This window comes from Silurus aristotelis (assembly GCF_946808225.1).
Source record: "Silurus aristotelis genome assembly, chromosome: 1".
Classification (NCBI taxonomy): domain Eukaryota; kingdom Metazoa; phylum Chordata; class Actinopteri; order Siluriformes; family Siluridae; genus Silurus; species Silurus aristotelis.
In genome coordinates, this window is record NC_139574.1 from 11,060,230 (window position 1) to 11,081,403 (window position 21,174).

General features: G+C 40.3%; 1 protein-coding gene across 1 annotated transcript; it reads right to left on the minus strand.

Annotated features, from left to right (window-relative positions):
• Nucleotides 1-699: 699 nt before the first annotated feature.
• Nucleotides 700-19,438, minus strand: impa2 (inositol monophosphatase 2). Its single transcript, XM_083548416.1, has 8 exons — nucleotides 19,183-19,438; nucleotides 9,884-10,017; nucleotides 8,762-8,866; nucleotides 8,617-8,662; nucleotides 8,375-8,483; nucleotides 8,170-8,278; nucleotides 5,509-5,660; nucleotides 700-1,070 (listed from the first exon to the last, which is right to left on the minus strand). The coding sequence occupies exons 1-8, from the start codon at nucleotides 19,354-19,356 to the stop codon at nucleotides 946-948; spliced, it is 954 nt and encodes a 317-aa protein (XP_083404542.1). The 5' UTR covers nucleotides 19,357-19,438; the 3' UTR covers nucleotides 700-945.
• Between the last annotated feature and the right edge of the window lie 1,736 nt (nucleotides 19,439-21,174).

Sequence of the window (21,174 nt, forward strand, 5' to 3'; positions counted from 1 at the left end):
GATACCGGATAAACTGTACCTCTTATAATTTTCATGCGGATTACATAATTACAGAATTTTTGTACTCAATGTGAATTGGTTTATTTAAAAGAGTTTATGAGCTTTATATATATATATATATATATATATATATATATATATATATATATATATATATATATATATATATGTTATGAGTGTATAAGAATAAAATTAGATCCTTTACAAATTCGAATGATGTGTTGCTCTTATCTGTACGATCAAGAAATACGTAATTTAAGTTCTTTATGCGTTATGGGTAAAAAATGCCATGAAACGCACCTTTGCGTTTGTCGCCCACAGAGGGTTTATTGTGTGCATCATGGCTGATTTTGGTGCTGATTTGACAAACAAATGTTTACTGATTAAAGATAATTTTTCGGTCTTCCACAACCTTTACCTTAGTAGCAGAGTTTGGCTGTTTCTGACCCAGGTATATCCTCCTACACAGCTGTTTCTGTTTCAGACTGTGTTTCAACCTACATATGAAATTCATGATCATTAGCACCTGCTTGGTATAACTGGGTATCATTCACCTAACAAAATCCCTGAATGTGTGCAAGTGTACAGTGTGAAAGTGCAAATACAAAAGGTATCCACAATAAATATTGACTTGATTTAGATTTTCCTTCTGTCCATTTATTTTGCATATTGTAAATTGATAAAAAAAAAAGTTATTACTAAAAGCATTCTTCCTTTACAGCATTTCCTTTTACTCGCCTAAACAATTTGCCCACTACTGTATTTCCTATAATGCACTGCAATATAAGGCATTACTTACCACTGGTGGTGTGACAGAAAAGAATTCTAAACTCTGTTAAAAAAGAGCATTGCATAAAGAACACTGCAAATAACATGGCAGGATTTTAGGGAGTTTGAGGTAAAAGGCTAAAATTTGCTGATGAAGCACTCAAGGCTGTCACTGGGTCAGGGGTCATCGTCATCATCATCACGCCCATAGTTGATTGGCTTCAGCTTCTGGATGATGTAATCTGCTATCTTCCGAGAGCCAGCAGCTACGACGCGACGGGACATGAGATCAAGAGGACCCCCTAAAGAGAGAAGTGTATTAGTGCATTAACATACACACAGGGTTTAATCTTTTAAAATCTCATAGATGATGGTGGCCTTGCCTTACTTCTGTCTAATTACATATTAGAGGTTTTTAATTAATAGCCTTAACCTTCGAGCTCCTCTCATCACGAAAAAAAATAAATAAATTTGATTCATAGTACATCACTAAACAAGCATAAGAATTACACCTAAGATGATTTGTTGATCTACAGTATTAAATTCCTAAGACACAGTTGATAAAGGAGAAGGCAATTACAATGAATTAGGAAAGTGTTTACAGCACTTCACTTTTTCCACATTTTGATATTTTACAGCCTTATTACAAAAAGAATTAAACAAATTATTTCCCTTAATATTCTTCAAGCAATACCCTATAATAACAACATAAAATAATTTTGTTTTAAATCTTTGCAAATTTATATATATATATATATATAAAAAACACGTGCATAAGTATTCACAGCCTTTGCCATGACACTCAAAACTGAGCTCAGGTGGATCCTGTTTCCACTGATCATCCTTGAGATGTTTCTACAACTTGATTGGAGATTGGACATGATCTGAAAGACACACACTTGTCTATATGAGGTCCCACAGTTAACAGTGCTTGTCAGAGCACAAACCAAGCCATGAAGTCCAAGGAATTGTCTATAGACTTCCAAGACAGGATTGTATCGAAGCACAGATCTGATTAAGGAAACAGAAAAGTTTCTGCAGCATTTAAGGTCCCAATGAGCACATGGAAGAAGTTTGGAACCACCAGGACTCTTTCTAGAGCTGAACGCCCGGCCAAACTGAGCGACTCGGGGAGAAGGGCCTTAGCCCAGAAGCCATAGCCCAGACCTAAATACATAATGCAGACATAACGATTGAACATCTCTGCAGAGATCTGAAAATGGCTGTGCATCGATGCCTTCATTCCAACCTGGTGGAGCTTGAGAATTTCTGCAAAAAAGGATGGGAGAAACTGCCCAAAAATAGTTGTGCCAAGCATGTAGCAAACTCAAAAATACGTGATGCTGTAATTGGTGCCAAAGGTGCTCCAACAAAGTATTGAGTATTTAGTACTGAACAAAATTCTAAATGCAACACTTTTGTTTTTGCCACCATTTTTCATGAGCTGAACTCAAAGATCTAAGATTTATTCTATGTAAACAAAAGGCCTATTTCTCTCAAATATTGTTCACAAATCTGCCTAAATCTGTGTTAGTGAGCACTTCTCCTTTACCGAGGTAATCCATCCACCTCACAGGTGTGGCATATCAAGATGCTGATTAGACAGCATGATTATTGCACAGGTGTGCTTTAGGCTGGTCACAATAAAAGGACACTCGAAAATGTGCGTGAGGCAAATGGTGGTCACATCCACATAAACCTCCTCCTCGATCTTCCTCTTTTACTTCCTGGGGGCTCCATCCTCAGAATTCTCCTAACGATATACATCATGTCCCTCCTCTGCACATGTCCAAACCATCTCAATCTCACCTCCCTCACTTTGTCTCCAAAAAGTCCTACATGGGCTGTGCCTCTAATAAACTCATTTCTAATCCTGTCCATCCTCATCACTCCCAACGAAAACCTCAACATCTTCAGCTCTGCTACCTCCAGCTCCACCTCCTGTCTTTTACTCAATGCCACTGTCTCTAAACCATACAACATCGCGGGTCTCACCACAGTCCTATAAACTTTCCCTTTCACTCTTGCAGATACTCTTCTATCACAAATCATAAACATGATTATAATATAATATGGGTGTTGCTGAAGACATAGATGTAAATGAATTAAAATAAGGAATGAGTGTGTTGAGTTCAGGTTGTACAGTTCAGTAACACATGATTGAGTGTATGTGATCGATCGATCGATCTATAAATATTACATTTTGTCAAGAAAGTGTGACCATATGAACAATGACATTTTGTCTTTGTTATATAACACAAGTTCATAAATTTATTATAGGTTCCTCTGAATTAGCTGTTATTAACTATAGACATGTTTACAGAAAATAAACTGTGAGCTGAGACTTCCATATACATGTGATAGAATATGATTTAAACGATTTGTAATTAAATTGTATCTTCTTTAAAACTTTACTTATTGAAACTTATTTTTTACAAATTGCGAACAGACAAGGCTGTTAAATCAGCACGGCCCATGTCATTCTAAGAGCTAACAGTGGAAAGCGTCCGAATAAGAAAGAGCTGAAATTTCTTTTTTAATTGTGCGAGATGGCCAGTGTCAAAACACTACAAATCAAACATCACTGAAAGCGTGTTAACTTATGCCACCCGTTTTATTCACACATCCCAGTTTTGTCTCTTCCCCCTCGAGTTTCTCACGCTCTTGTATTGAGCACATGATCTGGACCTCACTGCCCTCTGCAACAGAGCCTCTTTGTGTAATCTCACACAACCTAGTCTGGCATGACATGCTGCTGCCCACCTTCCACCGATCACACCGAAGGCTCTACAAAAACTGTACATAAGACAAGCCTTGTAGGCTGTTCAAATATCCAACTGAGACAAATATCTGGGATGGGAATAATGTTTGTATTCAGTGAGGCATAAAGCAGATGTGAAAAACTGTTTGATACAATACTGCTGGCCCATAAAGGATTAAAGTCGGAAAAGTTCATGTTCTCCATTTAGATAAAGATCTTTCTTAGTATTATATGGAAATGTACTATATAATCCTAGATATCTGCTTGAAACAAAGCAGAACCCCAGAACAGACTGTTATGGCAACAAGCTCAATGGTGATTTGTAAATCTTCCATTAAACAAATGAACTCTTAACTAATGATTACTAATTATTCTTATTATTTGGAATAAAAAATTTAAAAGGTGTGTGTAATAAGCACGAAAGACACAATGAGGTGATTAAATGCGGCCTGATGGGATATAAACCAAACTAGGGGGGTTGTGGGCTTTTTACTTGTCACATGTACACAGTATAGCCAAAAGTATTGGAACACCTGACCTTTCCTTTCATATGTGGTTCTTGTCCAAACTGTTACCACAAAGCTGGAAGCACACAATTGTACAGGATATCTTTGGATGCGTAGTAATTAAATTTTCCCAAACCTGTTCCAGCATGCCAATGCCCCTGTGCACAAAGCGAGCTCTATGAAGATATTGTTTACATGGTTTGGAGAGGAAGATCTTGAGTGGTTTGCTATAGAGCTCTGACCACAACCATACTGAACACCTTTAGGATGAATTGGAACACTGACTGCATCTACAAGCAGATTCCAAAATCTAGTGGAACATCTTCCCAGAAGGGTGGAGGAAACTATAAGAGCAAATTGGGACTAAATGTGGAATGCGATGCTCAAAAAGCACATACCATACTTATGGCCGGGTGTCCGCAAATATTTGACAATATAGCGTACATTACAGCACAGTGAAATTCTTTCTTCACATATGCTAGCGGTGTTAAGAAGGGTCAGGCATGAAACAGTGCCCCTTGGAACACAGAGGGTTAAATGCCAGGCTCAAGGGCCCAAGCGTGGCAGCTTGGCGATGCTGGGGCTTGAACCCCTGACCTTCTAATTAGTAAAACACAGTCTTAACCCATAATGTTATAGAAACTATGAATGACTGTTTCCTCACCAGTCTCTCCTTTTGCTTTCTCTTAAAGCTACTCATGATGACCAAGAAATTCTATTTATTTATTTTTTGCTTTTCCTCCATTGATACAGGAGGTTATTTTAATTAATGTTAAATAAATGGCAAATCACAGCAGCAGTTTCACACATTTCCTGAAACATAAAGCAACCTCCATACAAGTCCCACTTAAGTAATATATAGAGATTCTAACATATTAGAATGAGTGCAATAATACAACAGGGCCATAGCTGCTTTTATTAAAAAAAATGCTGTGCATAATAAACCTCCACAATGCTGTGGTATACTGACACAATACCTCGTCATTATGTTTTACATAACTCCAAATTACAGCCAATAAATTCTTTTTAACACAATATTTAATATTTAAAAAGGATTTATGATGATTTCTATCCGAAATAAGGGAATACAAATCTCGGATTATGCTGGATCAAACCATCACGCATACACACAACTGCAATAATGCTAACCAAATAGGGCATTACTTATAAATGTGAAAAGAAATCCAAACCAAGTCCAACATCCTTTCAAGGAATTCACAAAAAAAAAAAAAGCTTGAAATAACTTGACACTAATATTTACTATTTTGCAGAAACCTTCTGAATGAAAAATTCACAGTCATGTTACTGCCAAACAATTGTGTAAACATCTTTTTTTTTCTCATTTGGATTCTGGTCAAGATCAGGTTTGTGGCGATCGAGAGAACACGCTTTAGTTTAAACAGGAAGTGCAATACTTGTCTGAAAAGTCAGTTTAATAATTCTGTGGTGTGTAGGATAATGAGTGGTGCTGACCTGTGGTGTCGATCACACAGCCGCCTGCTTCAGTGATGATAAGTGCTGCTGCAGCGATGTCCCAGCAGTGCAGGCCATACTGGTAATAAGCCTCTGCTGCGCCGCTCGCGACATGACACAGTGCTAGCGTGGAGCTGCCGATGATCCTCACTCTGAGCACACACAAATGACCAAGCATGTTGAAATGTCATGCTGTATATTATTTTCTCATATGCAGTCTTACCAATTAACTAACTCTCTTCAGTCACACAACAGCTACCAACCAGGCAAAAACAAGCTTTCTGCAGAACACATAAAGCCAAAATCGCTGCATCTTTTAACACTGCTTCATCATCACAGGACAATGCAAACACGCTCGGGGTAAACCAGTGGTGGATGAAGTACACAAACCATGTTCTTGAGTAAAAGTAGAGATACAGTAAGTCATATATTACTCAAATAAAAGTGCTCCCTTTAAATGTTTACTTTAAGTAAAAATACAAAAGTATTTGCCTTCCAATGTACTTAAGTACTACGATTTATTATGGTTATAATGTTCCTATTATTATTTTTGTCACAAGACTGTTGCTTAATCAAGTCTCAGATGTTACTCTCAGCACACCAATCTATTAAGAGAATGATATTAATGAGTTAAACACTGATTGATATTTATTAAAATGATCATGAGAGCAAAAAATTATTTTCAACTACTTCAAAAAACAATTATTAAGCCACAGGAGTATCTACCACCGTTTATTGCTCTCAAGATGTTCTGCTTACTGTTGAACTGATGCTGAACTGTATGTTAGTGATAAGTAGATACCACCAAGATGCAATCAAAACAAGTTCAAAACAGAGCGTGTGCTCGACCCTGGTTTGTGGCTTGCTGCGTGTTTGACCGGTTTTTATTCACTCATAAATAAAAAGGAAGGACTGAATTCAAAAAACGTAGTTAAGTAAATAGTAAGATATTTGACTCTGAAATGTAGTGAAGTAAAAGTCTCCCCAAATGGAAATACTTCAGTAAAGTACTGATACTCAAAAAAGCTACTTAAGTACAGTAACGAATTACAATAACTTTCCTTACTGTCCAACTACTGCTGTAAACACCATCTAAACTGTTTTACATGAATGAGCTCATCAGATGTCCATGATTAAGAAGTCACCGTGATTTAAAGGGAAGTGGAAGAACAGTATACCATCCCACCTACCCAGAGAGAATTACTTATATATATATATATATATATATATATATATATATATATATATATATATATATATATATATATAAAATAAATAATATATATTATATATATATATATATATATATATATATATATATATATATATATATATATATATATATATATATATATATATATATATATATGAAAACTACAGTGCTCTTAGTCAATCCAAAATGTTAACAAACCTTCAAACCTGAACATTTAAGTAGTAAAAGTGAAGTTTTGTCTTTCTTAAGTGAATATCTACATGCACACCATTATTAGGCAACTATTAGAGTGCAGAATTATTATGCAACTAAATGAAAAACAAAGATTTTCCCATCTCACATGTTTATTTTCACCTGTTAAAGTGAGAATAATTAAAAAACTCAAAATTTATAAATAAACATTTCTGAAATCTCAAAAAGATAACAGTCACAAGCCTTCCATTCACAGAGTCAGTCAGTTTCTTGATCTGGTCAGAATCAACTTTTTGTGAAGCCGCAACCACAGCCTCCCAGACACTGTTCAGAGAGGTGTACTGTTTACCTTCACTGTACATTTCCTGCTTAAGAAGGGCCCAAAGTTCCCAGTAGGGTTTAAGTCAGGTGAAGAAGGGGGCCATGTCATCTTTTTCATCTTTAAGGCTTTTACTGGCCAGCCACACAGTGGAGTACTGTACTTTGATGCAGGTGATAGAGCGTTGTCTTGCATAAAAATCAAAGTCTTCTTGAAAGATGCAGACTTTTTCCTGTACCACTGCTTGAAGAAAATGAGTTGATTTTGAGTCCATTTTCAACCCGAAAAGGTCCAACTAGCTCATCTTTAATAATACCTGCCCATACCAGTACCCCACCTCCACCTTGCTGGCATCTGAGTCGAAGTGGAGCTCTGTGTCCGTTACTGATCCAATTTTTTTCTCCATTTTCTTCTACAGGTAGTCATCGACTTATGACCTATGCAACTTCCGATTATTAAAATTTACGACCACAATCACTAGCCACGGCATACGTTATTTTTTTACCAGCTTCCGGCATAATTTCACAGTACTGTACATATAGCTTACTCTACTTACGACCAAATCGTGTTACGACCGGTCTGTCGGTCCCAATCGTGGTCGTAAGTCAGCGACTACCTGTGTATCTTTGTGTAAAGTTTTGTGCATCGTGGCTTTAAAATGTTATGAGGAAACGTTTTATGACTACGTGATGACGTCGTCGTCTGGTACAACCCCCAATAACCCGACACACACACACACACACACACACACACACACACACACACACACACACACACACACACACACACACACACACACACACACACACACACACACACACACACACACACACACACACACACACATGATTCGACCAGTCTACTAAAGGCAAGGCTTGACTAATCTGAACTGTGTAAATCCTTAGACGGGGACACCACTAAAACAAACATGTCTCACCCATGGGTTGGTGCACTCAGCATCTTCTTCATATTCTCCAAAAAGATATCCAATGTATGAGGATCTCTTTTTGCCCCAATCTCTGTCAGAATGAGGGCTTTAGAAACATCTGATAGAAACATGAGCCTTTGATTACACACACATTTCAAAACAGTTTTCTTTCACATCATGTACAAAAAGAACAAAAATATTTCAAAATTAGCACCTTTTTCTTTTGAAACATGGAGTCGGACTCCATTGCAAAATGACCCATGACCTCTCCTGCCAGTGTATAATGTTCCATCAAAACAATGGTATATAACTCCAAACTCCAGCTGCAAATGAGCAAAGCAAAAGATACATTTGAAGATTTTTGATGAGCAAGAAAACATACAGAGAACATATAGAGACTGAGAGTCAAAAAGGAGTGGTTATATTAATGTTATTAGGTTCTTGGCATCGACCTACCTGTTTCTTTACTGCAAAGCCAATGCTCACTGCAACCATGGGAAAACTGCAAATTAAATATCATATATTTTAAGTGAAATGATGTTCTTAAAATGAATAATGATTTTCATCTGTGGTCTTAAATATATTACTGCACATTAGGTACCTGTGAACAAAGTTACAAGTGCCATCAATAGGGTCTATTATCCATGTAGGGCTATCTGTGAGAACACACTTCTCTCCTGCAGCTGAAGACTCCTCTCCAATAAAACTGAAAATAAAAGAGAGCAATTATTACAATAATCTTTACCAGTCTATCAAAGTGATGTTTCCAACAATAGATTAATATTTTTTAATGTTTTAAACTCAAGAACATGTATATGTAACATGTATCAAAAACCATTTAAAACCCTAAATAAGAATGATTCACTGGAGCTGCCAAACACAGAGGGCAGACTTCTTTTACTGAAACTCACAGACATGGGCCATGCCTAGTACTGAGAGACACAGGAGCCACTTTCTCCTACACTAAAACTGAGAGACACAGGAGCCACTTTCTCCTACACTGGAACTGAAAGACACAGGAGCCACTCCTTCTACCCTGCAACTGAGAGACACAGGAGCTACCTTACCTACACTGGAACTGAGAGACACAGGAGCTAACTCATCTTACACTGGAACTGAGAGACACAGGAGCCACTCCTACTACACTGGGACTGACAGACACAGGAGCCACTCCTCCTTCACTTGGACTAAGAGACACGGAAGCCACTCCTCTTTTACTGGGACAGACAGACACAGGGGCCAATCCTCCTTCACAGGAACTGAGCAACACAGGAGCCACTCCTCCTTCACTGGGACTGAGACACAGGAGCCACTCCTCTTTCAATGGGACTGACAGACACAGGGGCAATGCCTTTATCACTTGGGCTGACCAAACAAAGGCCACACCGCCCTTCACTTGATGAACAGTCAGAGACCACACCTCCTTCACTGGAATTGACAGGCACATAGGGCTCTGGTCACTGAATTAACAGACAAAATAAGACTGATAAAACACAGATGTCTCGCCTCCTTGACTGGGACGACAGAAAGGCCATGCCTCCTCCAGTTTAATTGACTGACACAGAGGCCATGCCTCCATCAGTGGGACAAACAGACACAGAGGCCATGCCTTCTTTAGTGAGATTGACTGACACAGAGGCCACACCCTCTTCACTATGACAGACACAGAAGCCACGCCTCCTACACTGAAAATAAGAAGTAAGAGCTCTCCTGTATGTTGTACCTGTGTGAGGGAAACTTCTCCCTGAGTGTGGAGATGATCATCTCCTCCACGTGCTGGTCAGCCTCCGTCACCAGATCCGTAGGAGTGCTTTTACTGCTCACACGCTTCTCTTGCATCACACACACTCGGACCATCTGAGAGGGAAAAAGGAATACTACAGTACACACATTGTCTGAAGCCAGACCTTAGCAAACCTACACTAGATAGATTTTTAGGGAATTGACTCTGATACAGTAATAATGTCAGTCATTATTAGCCCATGTACACAGATTTGATGTGGAAAAACTCACATAACTCACACCTCACATAATACCAGTTCCGGATTATTCTATAGTGGTCAGGTCTACTAAATAACAAAGTCTAGACATGAAAAAGATCTCCGAGCATAACAAAAACATCACTTGTTAATTTTGTCGTACACTAAAATTTCATAGTAAGAAACAATCACTCTTTGATCACAGTTCAAAATATGTCTTGAACAAATGAGCATTTCATCATTCCAGGTGTAGGAAGACTAATGCCCCCTCTAGTGTATCTCCTTCTTCTTCTTTCGGCTGCTCCCATTAGGGGTCGCCACAGCGGATCATCCGTCTCCATATCACCCTGTCCTCTACATCTGCCTCTTTTACACCAACTACCTGCATATCACAAATCACTCCTGTCACTCTTCTCCACCCACTCCACCCTGCCTGCACTCTTTTCTTTACTTCTCTAACACACTCTCCAGTACTTTGCACTGTTGACCCCAGGTACCTGAACTCCTCCACCTTTTCCACCTCTTCTCCCTGCAACCGCACCCCTCCGCTGCCTTCCCTCTCATTCAGACACATGTATTCTGTCTTACTTCTACTGACTCTCATTTCCCTTCTCTCCAATGCATATCTCCACCTCTCCAGGCTCTTCTCAAACTGCTCCCTACTCTCACAACAAATCACAATATCATCCGCAAACATCATAGTCCAGGGAGACTCCTGTCTGACCTCGTCCGTCATCCTGTCCTTAACCACTGCAAACAGGAAAGGGCTCAGAGCTGATCCTTGATGCAGTCCAACCTCCACCTTGAACCAGTCTGTCGTTCCTACTGCACACTTCACTGCTGTCACACTGTCCTTATACATGTCCTGCACCACCCCCACATACTTCTCTGACACACCTGACTTCCTCATACAATACCACAACTCCTCTCTTGGCACTCTGTCATATGCGTTCTCTAAATCCACAAACACACAATGCAACTCCTGACCTCTTTACTTTTCCATCAACATTCTCAAAGCAAATAATGCATCTGTGGTGCTCTTCCTCGGCATGAAACCATACTGTTGCTCACAGATGGTCACCTCTTCTCTCAGCCTGGCTTCCACTACTCTTTCCCATAACTTCATACACAACTAATACACTAATGTGTACATCGCTCTGTGTTGTGCTGCATCACACCAGCATTTATTATTATTTATAACCTCATGCCACAATCTGTCCTGTTATTTCCTATTTATTTTGTTTTCTAATGAAACTCAAGTGTCTTTAGAAAACCATTTTTCCTCATATATATTCCAAAAACAGTTGCAACTCACAAACCCATATTTTATTTACAACAGAACATATTAAAGCTCTATCAGGCAAAAAAAGAAGCCTCGTGTGAACATGATCCAGAAATGCTGTTGTCTTCTTTGAGCCAAAGCTCAAATGAACTGAGGCAAAGTAGAAAACTGTTCTGTATTTAGACAAATCTAAATCTTTTTACAAGTCCACTCCTGTATACAGCTCTCTACTGCACACTGTACTGTAATACAGAAGGTTTACTGGCGGCACTATTTTGTGTTTTGTGTATTTGTCCTGCACTGTCTTGTGTTGTCTGCTTGTGTAGCCGGTCTACTGCTAACCGCTGCTACTCTCGTCTGCGTTGTGTTCAAGAAAGGCTCAGGACACTTTCATTCAGTTCACCAGAGAAGGTTTATTAGCAGTTTCACCCACCAATCAACACTCCTTGTCTCTCTGTGGATTAATGTCAATAAGGAGAAATCACTCATGGGCACCATGTGACAACGTATTCCTCTCTCCAGCATATGCAATGCAAACTGACGAGGCACGTGCGCTCAATTGAAAATGCCGTCAGCATAACGCCAAGAGTAAATATCAAAATAAAAGTCTCTTACAGAAAACAGCAAAATAAACACTTAATACCCAAAGAAAGAATACAAATAATATAGCAATGCAGGACTTTTGTGAAAAAGCAAAAGATTCCATTTATATTACACTCATAACTCGTTACATTCACCCCTTCCAGATTTCACTAAAATCCGTACTGGATCCAAATCAGACAACTGGTACAGGTCTGCAATGAAACGTCCATAAGTTCAACTTGTGAGTTACCTACCAATAGGTCAAGAAAAACCTCAGCGTGATTAAGCCTAAGATCATCTTGGAACATTACGATGCCTTGTACACCATAATACGACCTGACCCTAATAGTCCATATTTGTAATCAAAATGTCCCTTCACATCTTACTAAATCAATATATAACAGATCACTATTAAGAACAGAGTAATAAATACCACAGTTCTCTTTTACAGGTGACTTCTTACTACTTTCTAAACCATTGTCTCAATTAATCTGTTCACTTTCTTAACAACTCTTCCTGCCCGTGTTCTAACAACCTGTGTGTCAGGAACTGAAACTTGGGTGTCAATGTCAATTTGATTGTCAGTTGGAGCTTGTGTATATGTTCCTGTGTCACAGTCAAAGTTAACGTCAAGAGATGTTGAACTAGATTCCACTTCACTATGGGAAAGATTCTCTTCAGTTTGCAACTGGGCATTAAACTCTTTTCCATCTGAACTGGAATTATCTGTTTCCAAAGCTTCCTCAACAGAGTTTTGGACTGCAGAGCTTTCAGAGCCTTCATTTACCCATCTCAAAGTTCTTTCCTCTGGGTCTTTTAGATTGAAATCTTCCAAAGAGCACTCACTGATGCTACTTGTCTCATTCACTGACTCTTTTACAAACGGTGGTGGGCTTCCCTCCACGTCAGATGACTCAACAGGTAGAAAACTAATATCCAACAACAGGTTTCTTCACATGACCTTTCTCATCTTTGAGCTTGTAAGTGTGCGTCTGCAAGTTCCTGTCTGCTACAGTGTACACTACAGGGTCCCACTTATCTGCTAACTTCCTCTTCCCTCTTTCTCCTTTATTCGCCACCAGCACACGGTCTCCAATATTCAGGAATGCGACCCCTGATAACTTTAACAACTCTTCAGAAGGGCGCTTTCGAAGTTGGCTCCCTGGTCTGTGTGAATGCGACTCGGAAATCCATATACACAGAACACACGGTCCCACAGCTGCCTAGCGACTTGTTTTGCCGATTGATTTGCATGAGCCAATTTTGTGAAAATTGTCTGTCATAACAAGCACATCTACAGAACGCTTCTTCCCATCCTCCGCAGTCCAAAAGTCCAAACATACCAATTCCATAGACATAGAGGTCTTAATACTTTCAAGCGGGGCCCGTGCAGATGGTTTGGGGGCCTTGGCCAAGATACACCTCTGACAGCACTTGATGTAATTGCAAATATCATTCCCCATTCCTGGCCAAAAGAAGCGCTGGCGGGCTAGACGGATGGTTCTTGCTTGCCCTTGATGACCCGCTAGGTCATGCACGCCCTTCAGAACTTGGTCCTTAAGGCTAGTTGGTAAAACCAGCTGATATCGCTTATGTTTACTGTGAGGATCTTGTATAACTCTGTACAATATTCCATCCATAATCTTCAATTTGTCCCATTGTCTGAAAAGAGACAGAGTCTTAGCATTCATATTGGCCCTTTCTTGCCTTGCAGGTCGACGCTTCGCATTCATAAAGAACATGACTCTGGAAATTACTAAATCAGCCTCTTGCATTTCATGGATTTCATCTACAGCAATGGTAGGGAGGGTGTCAGATCCAGCTGGTACAAAATCTTGGTAAGACTGAATTAGCTGCACTGCTCGGGCTCGAGATGTTTCTTCCCACTAATCATGGGAGCTTAAACAGGCCTTGACATTGGCCCTATCAGGTGGTAAGGCAAGACAGGATTGGAGACAGATCTGTAAATTTTGAGCACCTTGGCGAAAGGCATCCCTAACTCCATCTCCATCAACCTCTTCAGCCTCCACTAGCAAATCATGATAACGCTCCTTCATTAATCTGCTGCTAACGGTCCTGACAAAAGGGTCTCCACTCAAAGCATCAGCCACTACGTTTTTCGCCCCTGCTATGTGTTTCAGTTCAAAGGTGTATGCCGCCAGTTTAGACACCCACCATTGCTCAAATGCATCGAGCTTTGCTTTGGACATAACGTACGTGAGCGGATTGTTGTCAGTCCAGACAGTAAATGTTTGACCTTTCAACCAATGGCTAAATTTCTTGCACACGCTCCATTTAAGTGCCAGAAACTCGAGCTTGTGAACTGGGTAGTTCCTCTGCGATTTGCTCAGGGTCTTACTTGCAAACGCGATTGGGCGAGCTTGTTCTTCGCCTGCAGGTACTTGGGATAATACAGCTCCCAAACCATCCAGTGAAGCGTCAACTGCCAGTATTAGAGGTCGAGAAAAGTCAGGGTGGGCTAAAACCACACTTTGTAATAGGCTCTCCTTTAAGCTACTTAATGCGTAATCACATTCCGCAGTCCAATCTGTGGGCTTAAGCTTCCTGTATGTTCCTGCTTTAACATCTCCCTTGGTTCCTATCTTCCTTTTTTGCCCAGCTGTGAGAGCAAAAAGTGGCTTTGCCAAGGCAGAACATCCAGAAATGAAATGCTGGTAATAGAAGATCATACCAAGGACTGATTTAATCCTCTGCACCGATGGGGTACATCTGTCGCCTTCCATCAGATCGAACTTGGACAACTTCGAGATGACTTCGACTTTATCAGGATCTACAGAAACTCCATTCCTGTCGATGATGTGACCCAGGAACTTTACAGAGGATCTCATAAGGTGGCATTTCTTAGGGCTTAACTTGAGATTGTACTGCCTCAGACGACTAAACACGACCTCCAGCCTGTCTAATGCTTCTGACTCACTTGGAGCAAACGCCAACAAGTCGTCAAGATAGCACAACAAACTGCTGAAGTTCAAGTCTCCGAAGATGCTGACCATCATTCTCATAAAGGAGGCAGGGCTATTACATAGACCTTGTGGCATCCTATTATATTTGTGTAGGCCTACTGGAGTTGTGAACGCTGTATATTTTTTGTCCTCTTCAGCCATGGGGATGTTATAAAATCCTGACGTCAGGTCCATGGTGCTGAAGAGTGTGTTCCCGCCTAGAGCAGCTAAACAGTCAGACTGATGAGGAAGTGGGTGTGCATCCTTTATCGTTCTTGCATTTAACCATCTGAAGTCTGTGCATACTCTAAGACTGCCGTCCTTCTTCCACACTAGGACTAACGGTGAAGCATACTCACTTACAGACTTCCTAATTATCCCCTGTTCTTCCATCTTGGACAAAACTTGACACAGCTTTTGGTAATGTGCAGGTGGCACTCGTCGATAAGGAAGTCTGAAAGGACGCTCATCCATCAGCCGAATGCGGTGAACAAACCCTTTTACTTCTCCACAGTCCAATGTGTGCTTGGAAAACACATCATTGTATCTCTCCAGTAACTGCACTAGCTTCTTTTTTGTCTCATGGCTGATGGAGCAAGACTGGATGTTAAGATCAGAGAGGCCAACAGCATCCATCCTCTGTTTGAAGTCAACTGATGAATTAGGTACATTCTGACTCTCCTCTATAACAATTTCAGCACGACTCAGCCCTTGGAGAAGTTCCAAATCCTCTACTGCAACACATGGGAAAACATCCGCTAATTTGCGATTTCTCCTTAGAGTAACTGGCTTGTCAGAGATGTTGGTGACTTTTACAGGAACCCAGTGATCACCCAATAATGGCGTGACAACTCGTCCAACCACGATGTCTCGAGACACAGACCTTGAAGTCGTTGGTTCAACTACAACTGTGCTCCCTGGTGACATTGGGACATTTTTGGGCAATCTTCCCCAGACAAGGTGCTCCTGCCTTGCTAGTAAGGTGACACATTGCTGTAGCTTAATGGTTCCCACTTTGTTTGGTGGCTCTGAACCTTTCCAGCGACATGTGTTGGCCATGACATCCAGGAAATGCTCACATTTTGCCATTGGCTCCACTGTATGATTAGAAACAAGTCTCCAGTAGTCACTGCTGCCTTTCATGTGATGTGCAAGGAATTTGATCACATTTGTGCCAATGATCAGATCATCCCGCTGGCCGGGTACAACAAGAACTGGTACTAGGCAGCTTTCTCCATAAATTTTCAATTCAACTTTGTACATACATTTTGGCCTCGTAACCTTACCACCACATCCTACTAAGACGACTTCCTCCTGAAGTGGTGTGGGTGTAGACAGCACATTTTCATATACCAGCCTCTTCTCTGCTTCCTCACTAAAAGTGCGGGCCATGGAACCTGTATCAAGCATTCCCTTCAATGAAAACACGTTATTTACACTGACTGGTGCATAGAACAACTCGTCGAATGCCTCAACTGCCTGGACATTTTGTGCTATCACCTTGGTCCCAATAGGAGCCTGTGTGCATGCATTTTCATAGAAATGAGGAAGATTGACACTCTCTAGGGGTTCTTCGCTTGCGCTCACGCATCCCCCTCCCAAACGTGAGCCATCTAGTTTAAAGTTGGTGAACCATGGAATGCTGCCGGACCAGGCCTGGACCTGTCGTTTGCACAGTCTCTCTTACTATGCCCAGGTTGAAAGCATGCAAAACACAGATGCTCTCGTCGACAATGTGTCACAGTAGAGTGATCGTGAGATCTGCACACTCTACAGAACTTGCTCTGTGGCTGATGAGTAGGCATTTGGACATTTTGAGACAAAGCACGGTCAAGTAGGCTAATCAAAGTTCTCATGCAATTGTCATCACTCTGTGCAGTACTGACTTTGCTACACTCACCTGGCTCTATAGGAGAGCCAACATCCACTTTGTCACTCTCGCAGGACATCTGAATGTGAGCAGTGGCATGTCGGGGAGCATTATGACGTTTCAGTTTGGTTGACATCTGCTCCTTTAAATCTGTCTGGTACCGGTCAAGATGTTCCTGGTTCTCCTGCGCGGTCCATTTTTCTGGGGATTTAAAATTGAATACCGCAGCAAGAGTGGAATCCGGGCAGTACTTCACAAACATCATAGCCACTTCTTGACATGGGTCCTCCATCCGTCGTCCAAGTCTCTTTAAAGCTTCCTCTGCCAAATCCACTGCCTAATTCAGCCGCACCCAGTACTTGACAGGATCTTCTCCTGCTAACGGAACACTGCCATAGAAGTCGGCCAAAGGCATGCATGAATAGTTGGCATCACTAAAATGTTGTTTCAGGATATCCATGATAACCTTTGGGTTCTTAACTGGGTTTAAAGCTAAATTACAACAAAGGGTAACTTTGACTAGATCTTTAGCTTTGCCCATCAATCTGCTCAAAATCTCTTGATGATGTTCTTCCAATGGTATGCCTCTCTTTCACAAATATGTATCCATCAGCTCCTCCCACTCACGAACTCCCAGCTTGTCTGATAAATCACCGCGGTAAACTTTTACCAACCTCACTCCAGTCAAGTTAAGCGAAGGTATATCTGAAGATGTATTACTGGTGTTTGCACACCCCTACTCTCATCTACCCCGTTACTAGCCTGTTTTTGAGAACCTAACATTGTCTGTCCTACTTGTTTAGCCATGTGTGCTATCAAACCTTGCCAATTTGGATCATTTATATCTGGGACAGCTAAAGGCAAAGTATCAGTTGCTGAATTTGAACTATGTTCGGTTACACGTGTGGAGCATAATACAGGAGATGCTCCTTTAACTCTACTCTCCCTGACAACTGGAGTAACTGGAACTTCACCGAAAAGCCTACCTCTTCTAAAACCCAAGCCAGTCATGGTGTCATTTACATCAAATTAATCTCCTTTTAAACTAAATGCCATGCTCGGAGTCACACAAAAAAATTATAACTTGATAAATTTTTAAATGCAATAATTATGTTGGAAATTTCTATAACTTGAAAAAAAAGAATCACTAATCTGAGAAAATACGTCAATCAATACTATCCAAAATCGAGAAGCTCAAATGTCCATTTATATTGTCACAGATCTCCACTAAAGTACAGGTGAACCTTAATTCAGCATCCCTCAGTGACCCAGCTGACGTATATCCTGAAGCAAATCTTCATCCGGGTCACGGCACCAATGTAGCCGGTCTACTGCTAACCGCTGCTACTCTCGTCTGCGTTGTGTTCAAGAAAGGCTCAGGACACTTTCATTCAGTTCACCAGAGAAGGTTTATTAGCAGTTTCACCCACCAATCAACACTCCTCGTCTCTCTGTGGATTAATGTCAATAAGGAGAAATCACTCATGGGCACCATGTGACAACGTATTCCTCTCTCCAGCATATGCAATGCAAACTGACGAGGCACGTGCGCTCAATTGAAAATGCCGTCCGCATAACGTAAATATCAAAATAAAAGTCTCTTACAGAAAACAGCAAAATAAACACTTAATACCCAAAGAAAGAAAACAAATAATATAGCAATGCAGGATTTTTTTTGAAAAAGCAAATGATTCCATTTATATTACACTCATAACTCGTTACACTTGCATTGTCTTGTCTTGCACTATTTGCACCAGGTTGCACTGATTCGAGCATTGCTTCTACTCATATCGCTTGTATCAAAAATGGAATAGTATCCAGTCACTTTCCAGATGTGGCATCATCAGGCACCTTTTAGTGACTTTTTCTGAGCATGCATTCAATAGTTTGCCCTGAAATGAGTTGCTAGAACAGTTTTAGTCTGACAATGTGGTCATTCTGGCATAAACCAGCCTGTGTATTTTGGTCTGTAGAGGAACTGGGACATTGTCAGTGGAAACATGAGCTTGTTTACATTCTGCCTCTTATCACAAGAAACAATAGGGGGTTATTTATAATCAGGAAAGACAGAGACAGATGTTTTATTATATCAGCAGCAGGAAAGAAAAGGTCCACTGTAATGCAATTTATTCTGTAATAACATGACACAAGACATATTATTGTACCAACAACCACCTTTTTTGTCCTCTCCATACACTACTGTATCCGGAGCGTGTGATGGTGTGATATCTAATACAGTACAGGGACGAAACGCGAACATGATTGAAACATGTTATCCATCCGTGTGTGTGTGTGTGTGTGTGTGTGTGGTGTGTGTGGTGTGTGTAGCGGTCATGGGTGAGCTACCTGGCCGGCTCTAAGCGCTGTCCTCACGGCCACATCCATGCACTCGGCCCAGCTGTCTGCTCCTGCGTCCGAGCTCATTGCGGAAACCGAGCGGGTTACAGGCAACGGAAACGGAGGCAGTGTGTCTCCCCGCTCATGGTAAACCGTTTCGGGGTTGGAGGACATGGTTTCCATGGTTCAAGTCCTGGCATTGATGTCCCAGTGACAGTCCTGGTACACTGTAAGTGCGCGCGCGCGTGTGCGTGTGCGTGTGTGTGTGTGTTTAACCTCAGGGCGGTCAGTGATGGCGACTTGCTGCACTGTATTTTAGGTCAACTAGAGATCAGATCACCACACTGCAGACTGCATTAAACCTCTCATTTATATCACAGTAAATCCGAATTCAATCCGATTCAGAATTTGGTAAACATAAATCCCAAATGACGCAGTAAACCCTCCACTATTACACTCTCACTTACAGGAACTCATGGCTTGTACGCCCTCTGTAGTGCACTTCATGTCCTCCTCAGTCAATTTGGAATGAAACCTAAATTCCTAAATAATGTTATTTCATGTATTTTAATTTCTATATTATATTGTAAAATGTCCTTTAAATAAAAAATAAAAGCAAGTAGACAGTGGCAGAACGAATAAATAATGGTGTAATAAAGGTGTGTGTGTATATATATATATATATATATATATATATATATATATATATATATATATATATATATACCTGGTCATGAGTATGGTATGTGATTTTTGAGCATCGCATTCCACATTTAGTTCCAAATGTGCTCTTCCCTCCACTCTTCTGGGAAGATGTTCCACTAGATTTTGAAGTGTGCTTATAGAAATCTGTGTTCATCAGCCACGAGGGTATTATGGGTGTTAAGAGGAGGCCTCTGGTTCAGTCAGCGTTCCATTTCATCCCAAAGGTGTTCAGTCGGAATGAGATCAAAGCTCTATAGCAGGCCATTCAAGATCTTCCTCTCCAAACCATGTGAACCATATTTGTCAATATAGACATGAGAAATAATGTTGCATTCAAATATCAGCTAGTGTTTATATAATTTATTACTGTTATGACTTATTTGGAGACGTCATTTAAAACGTTTGGATAGATTAGTCTAAAGCGCCATCTTTTGGCTAATGAGCAAAATGCAACGAGTAAAGTAGCGCGTTACTTTATAAATGTACACATTAATATCCGAGTTCCTTTTTTTTTTTTAAAGTAATGCGAGTTACTTTTCAGTTAAATTATTTTGCATATAAAAAATAAATTCTGAATTAAAATGAACGTAGTCACGTAGAATCGCGCACTCATACGTGCGAGCCGCGGGAACAGAAGCTGGTCAGAAGCGGAGATGGCAAACCAGAGCATTACATTACTGTGATGGAAGTATTCTTATTATTTTGAAATAGTGGAGGAAAAGGAGAAAGGAATAATGGTTAAGTGTAGATTATGTGTTGGTGAAAAGCTCTTGTCAACTGCAAAAAATACCACTTCAAAAAAAAATAAACATCTGCATGCAAAGCACAGCACTACAGATGTATGTGTGTGTGTTATGCAATGTTGCATATATGGAAATGGAGACAGAAATATAGAAAACTTTTGCCGACTTTCCACCACTGCAGATCTATGGACTGCTCAGAATAAAAGTTTTCCGTGGGAGACACATGTATGATGCCCTCACAGCCAGGGGCGCCGTTAGGGGGGGGGTGCAGAGTATGCCAGGCATATGGGCCCAAGAGAACGCTAGGGGGCCCCACAATCATCAATTAAAATTTTTCCAATTATAATTTTTTTTTTTATCGTACATACACACATATATTTTAAATAACAACCCTGTGGTGAAATAAAATAAATTCCCTGTAAATAAAATTAAACTATTTTAACTTTATTTTTAATAATATAACATTGTATATATATATATATATATATATATATATATATACACTAATATATATATATATATATATATATATATATATATATATATATATATA